Source organism: Dendrobates tinctorius, unplaced genomic scaffold (genome assembly GCF_039654945.1).
Source record: "Dendrobates tinctorius isolate UK_male_01 unplaced genomic scaffold, ASM3965494v1 ptg000243l, whole genome shotgun sequence".
Taxonomy (NCBI): Eukaryota; Metazoa; Chordata; class Amphibia; order Anura; family Dendrobatidae; genus Dendrobates; species Dendrobates tinctorius.
In genome coordinates this window covers 8,046,091-8,052,090 of record NW_027361910.1, presented here as the reverse complement: position 1 = coordinate 8,052,090, position 6,000 = coordinate 8,046,091, and the positions used below count along the sequence as shown (strand labels likewise).

The 6,000-nt window shown below is 38.7% G+C and overlaps 1 protein-coding gene across 18 annotated transcripts in view; it reads right to left on the bottom strand.

Annotated features, from left to right (window-relative positions):
- Positions 1 to 456: 456 nt before the first annotated feature.
- Positions 457 to 6,000, bottom strand: part of RIMBP2 (RIMS binding protein 2) — an 813,871-nt gene continuing 808,327 nt past the window's right edge. For 12 of the 18 annotated variants that reach the window (XM_073557047.1, XM_073557051.1, XM_073557048.1 and 9 more), the window contains one exon: positions 457 to 1,441. In XM_073557047.1, the coding sequence (XP_073413148.1) occupies positions 1,253 to 1,441 (189 nt within the window). In that variant the 3' untranslated portion in view covers positions 457 to 1,252. Of the gene's footprint in view, positions 1,644 to 6,000 lie in introns of all 18 variants that reach the window. The other 6 variants (XM_073557052.1, XM_073557055.1, XM_073557056.1 and 3 more) reach the window with 2 other exon arrangements.

Genomic DNA, 6,000 nt, shown 5'->3' with positions numbered 1-6,000 from the left:
TTAGGGCACTATGAATATTTTTATGTTATTCATTTACTTCCCATTTTGCCATGATTGCTATTGTGATAGAACACCTTTAAGTCATTTACCAATCCAAATTTGTTTGCAGGGCTATTATCCTGCTCTTATGTCCCATTTAGCTTCCTTTTCCAGCCCAACTTAGTCCTAACTCTAGCTATTTTAAGAGCACTGAAGTTCGGGGTCCCTATTGACTTGAATGGGGTCCGGGGTCGAGTCAAGTTCGGATCCCGAACCAGACTTTTTAAAAAGTGCGCCCGAACATCCACAGGGTCGCTCATCACTAATCAATATTACATTTGGTTCATGCAGACACCAAATGCATAACACAGAGCAAGTCCTTTTATACTGCAGTGTATAATAGTCCGTTACCCAACAGCAGCAAAACGATGTCAAGAAATGTAGCTTCCAGCAATTTCATAGACAAGTAATCATACACAGTGTACAAAATATCAAATTTATTTATATAAAATAATTTACACATCAAATGTACACATGCACACACCCACACAACACTTTAACCACTTTTCGGCCAATAAGTCTTGAATTTCATTCTAGCACATTATTTTACAGTTTATATACATTTTGAAGACACAATGAGGGGAGTGTTTAATTGTAAACCTTCATTTTACAAAAGAAAGGCAGTCTGAAAATCATGTATAAATAGTACAAAGAACCTACAAATGGACTGTACTTACAAAATAGTAACATGGATTTTTGCAGTAATGGTACATTTGAGGATGCCAATCTGAACTTACTAAGTGTAGTATATATCTGGCTGATTTGACTGACCTTGAGAAATTTACTTAGCTGTTAATGATCTTGTTGCAGGTTGTGTATAACAGCAGAAAAGGGGGCTGACATACATTTACTGGAATATCTAGTATTCTGAATTTCCTGTTTGATTTGTTTTGTAATCACAATGGTACAATTAGAATACAACAAGATGCACACAAAAACTACAAATATTCTGTACATCTATTGAACATTACAAATCATTGTGCATCAAGTAAGGCAAAAACATCAAGGCTGTAAATAATTAGCTTGAATATTGGGCCAGATTTTTAATTTGTGAGCTCTTTACCCACATATACAGCCATCTCTGAAGTGTTTTTGTAATCTGGTAAAGTTGCTTTGTTAGTTTTTTTTAAGACTGTATGCCCTTTAAATGTCAAGGCCTTAATATACCTTACATGTAAAATTCTGATGAAGTTGAATGTTTGTCAGAGGTAACTTATTTCACAGCCCCAAGCTTTTTTAATAACTTTTTTCCTTTGGATAGCAGACCTTTTTTCTTCTTTGATGTGCGATCTCTGCTTCTCATTGGGCTACCTGAACCCATGGAGGATGGTGGTGACACAGAATGAAGATGAACTGTTGGTGAAGGTGCTCTCCTTGGTGTACCTGTATTCTCGGATGGAGCCTGTAAAATAAATGTCCAAAAGTTATTCAGTTATGCAAACAGTATCACATTATGCTGATGCTCCCTACCTTTGGTCTAGCAGTGGTTAATGTTGATTCCTAAGGTTTTACACAGGTTAAAGAACTACATGTGTTGGGCATGTGTACCTTAAGGTGATGAAGTGCTGAGATGCAGATCCCGTGTAGAACCTGCACTTGCATTCCTTTGACAAAAAGACAGTTTTTAATTCAGTAGTCCATTAAGTAATCAAAAGGGTTGTCACACAGCTAACTTTACTTGAGCCTTAATTAGAATCACAATAAGACTAGAGCCCTTTCTTCATAACCAATGACAATTTCCTTATCAAGTCTTGTTCTTTTTTTGATCACACATTCCCTTTAAACAGTCCAAGTGTTTAAATCAAGTTTTGTTAGACTTTTTGTTTTCAAGAACTTTGATATTATTTTGATTTTATTCCTCATCACTATATTATAAAAATGCGAAATGTTGTATTTATTTTTATTTCCTTGTCTAATCATTGCCTAACACTTCGTGTTCTGTAGGGATGTCACTGCATTGTTATCACAGGCAGCATTACATGAAGGTAACATCTAGATGTACATAACAGTATCACGCAATTCACAATTCATTTTGGTCCCAGCTCACTTCCTGCAGAGAGTTCTCTGCACAAGACAGAGCATGCCTAGTACATTCTAATAGAAGTCAGTGAACATGTTCAGACTTTTTCCTATGGTTTATGTAGCCGCTGTAAAGAAATCTCTGTATGCTGTTAATAGCACCTCAAGCAAGATGGAAAATATTAACAAATTAGAAAAATAAAAGTTACTAGGTTTATATTAGTAAAAAAATATTAAGTGATGCATTCCCTTTAATTGCTCACACCTATCAGGCAGCACTACGCTAAGCTGTGATATGAATATCTGGATGTATGTTCAGAGGATGCTGGCCACTTCTTGACCAAAAGCTCAACATGTCAAATTGGTTTGTAGAACAACACACCTGCAGACACAAGTGAAGTTTTATTCAATTCCACAGCCAGAGAACCACACTGCAGTTTTTGTTAAAGAAACAATGTTATGGATACAAGCCTTTCCTCAGGTCTGTAATGGGTAGGTGCCTCTGTGGTGCATCAGTGAAGGCTTCAGTATATTATATGCTGGAGTGAATACATCATGAAAAATTGTTTTAAGCTTTATCCACCTACTACGTGCCTGATTAAGTTTTTTTTTGTCCCAAAAACGTTGCATCTTTAACACAAACTGGAGGGTTATTCTCTTGTGCTTGAATAAATGTGGATACAACATTACTTTAAGGGAACCTGTCACAAGGTTTTCCCCATATAAAGTATGAACAGCACCTTTAAGCTTTCTTTTACAGAGATCTAGTATGCTGTACATATGTCCCCTATGCAAGGCACAAGAAATACCTTTTATTATAGATGCCCATCGGATTGGACTACACCATCTATGAGTATAATGAAAGTTTTTTATTGTACCATGCATAGGTAATTGGGGACATACAACAGTACAGTGCTGAAAACGAGGACTTAAAGGTGCTGGCCGTACTTTATTTGGGGAAAATCTGGTGACAGGTTCCCGTTAAAGAGAATCTCTCAGTAGGATCAACCCTCCTACGCCATCTATATGGCATGCAGGCCATAAGAAGTTGAATAAAATGGTACATAGGTGTTAGGGGCGGCGGAACGCACTAAATATAAATAATAGGAAGTGCGTTCGCCACCCGAGGTCCACCGTGCAGTAGGTGTAACAACTGCTGCTGAGTAATGGCAGACTCGCTATATGGCGGTATACTGCGCTCAGGTTAAACGTCACCCGAGGTGCGCAGAGCAGACTCTGTTAAACTCACAGAGGCGCTTTAGTATAAATAAAACAAACGCCGAGCCTGTTAGCTTCACAGGTCTCAGCTGGCTTGCACACACGGTATATGGTCACAGGACACGGCCCAAGGCAGAGGTCTGTGTCCGTCTTGACCTACCGTGCGTGCGGCGTTGCTACCGCGGATGCCGGTAAGTGCTGCTAACTGCAGCGCGGCGGTAACTACTGCCACTGTACAACAGTGCTGTGAGGCATAACGCTATCGGACGCTAGTGTAGCGGTGCGGTATGCACTGTGGCGTATGGCTTGCCAGTGACTGGTGCTGACTATAACTAATTCCCTATCCACATGCGTAATATCAGAGGGAAGGGGTTTCAAATGTCAGTCACCGTTCACACATAGCAAGTATAGTATATACTAGCGCATGGCGGAACGGCCATGCGCGCTTTTTATATAGCTTCCGGAAGCTTCCAGATCTCCGAGATGGAACAATGAGATCTGGAGCAGGACCTGAGCACATGACTCCCGATCTCCAATGGGAAATCGTCTCATGAGCATGCTCAGTAGGAGGACAGAGGGACTTAGCCCCTGGAGAGATTTGCTGCAAGGCAATCTCCTCTGCGGTAGATAAGCAGCAAGAGACCACAGAATGTAAGGCTCTGGATACCTGCAGAGCAGAAGCAGAAACCTAACACGTAGGTATTTGCAATTTGATTTCTTGTTCCACATTTACATTTTTCTTACATGCAAATGAGCTTGTAAGGTATTGTATTGCATATATAAAATTAGCATTGTATTCAACTTTCTATGACCTGCATGCCCATAAAGATAGCTTAGGAAGGTTGATCCTGTGGCAGAATCCCTTAAAGGCATTACTTAAAGAATAAATTATTTCATAAATCAATAGTACACATGAAAGTATGTAACTTTATAATATAAAATGCTTAGCATAAATGAGTACTCTCCTTTTGAAAATGAGATTTTTATCTATATCTCACTGAACACAAGGACAATTTCCAAAATTTTGACAAGACTAAACAGTGGCCTTAAATGTGTGTTTTGGATCATTCTCATGTTGGAAAAGTGCACATCTACCAAGGGCATGGAGTGATGGTATCATCTTTTTCAATACAGAGCAGTACATGTGTGAATTCATGAAATGAAGCTCCCTGACACCAGCAGCACTCATAAGAACACCATGCGTTTTGTACTCCTCACCTTTGCAGCACTGCAGTTTTGAAACCTTCAGTTCCAAACTAATTTATCTTTGTCCCATTGTGCCAGAGTATAGGTCACAGGCCCTGGCAAATTGTAGGCAGGCTTTTTGTGCAGTCTTTAGGAGAGTCTTCCTGCGTGTATGACAATCATTCATGACATTCCTCTGTAGTGTACACTGCATTGAGTCAAGAAAATTACTCCAGTTTGGCTTTCCTCGTTAGCTAACAGTGAACTTCCATGTCAATTTACTTCACCCCGTCTCAACAGGAGACACTGTTGTTTAGGTGTTAATTTCCATGATTGACCTGGATGTCTCTTGAGATGCCTGCAGTTCCATCTGTATTCATATTTGCATAACTTTTGCCTCAGTATTCTGACTGATAAGTAACGCTTTTCTGGTCTTGTAGTGTTCACCTTTCTTGTGTAAAGAAATAATTTTCTTAGTCGTTACATTTCTATTCCATGTGATGCCATTGCTGACAGCATGAAATGGAAAGGGGTTTTCTTTGTTAGGTAACGCCCTTTAATTGTCAACTGTCTGCTGGACACCTGTTTAATGAATAATTAAGCTTATTTGTGTTGGAATTCTGGTTAATTAGAATTGTGTAGTCTAAACCTTAGCTCTGCTCCTAAGACTTTCATTAGGGTGTAATTATTTTAGCAGCATGACCTTGAATGAATTTACTTTTTTTTTGGAGTGTGCAGAATAACAAATTTTGTTTGTAGTCAATGGCCCACATTTGTAGGAGTATTTTTTTTCCCCCGTAGAAAATGTTGTTTCTAAAAGGTTTTCTAATAAATCAATTGAGGTGTACTCATTTATGCTGTGCACTGTGTCTTATCAAAGAATATGCTTCTTTCTCCTCCTGGACTGATCAGTCATTTTCAGAATTCTCAATTTAAGAGTAAAATCTGTATTTAGTGAAGATAGAGTGTTCAATTAGTGAGATAGGTGATGATAATTGCTACTGACAAGATTCTGTGTAGAGGGGACAGGAGGGAGGAGCTAGAAGCCAAGCTCCTTCCTTCTACATCTTATAAAAAACAACTGTCATCTATTTCAGTAATGGAAAAATCTATCTTCACTGAGCACAGATTTTACCCTGTGAGTTAAGGATTTTGTAAATGAATGATCTGTCCAGGAGGAAAGACAAGCAGATTTCTCTGATAAAATGTTTTACAAAGTTGCTTATTTTTATGTGTACTATTGATTTATTAAATGAAAATGACGGTTACTATTTCCTTGTGTGCTGTTCTACAAACCAACGTGACTTGGTGGCACAAAGATGCATTAGTTGAGAACGGGTTCCTAGTTTTAGGCTGCTTGTGTGTTTGGTTATGCAGGCTCCAGTCTGATTCTGATTCGAAATCAAGGTCGTCTAAAACTTAGGAAAAAGTCAAACATCCCATGTTTACACACCTGAAGATACCATGGTTTTTGTGGGAGTAATGAACTCTATAACTGAGCGGTATGTTTCAGTCTAACATAATCCATAATGCTTCAAT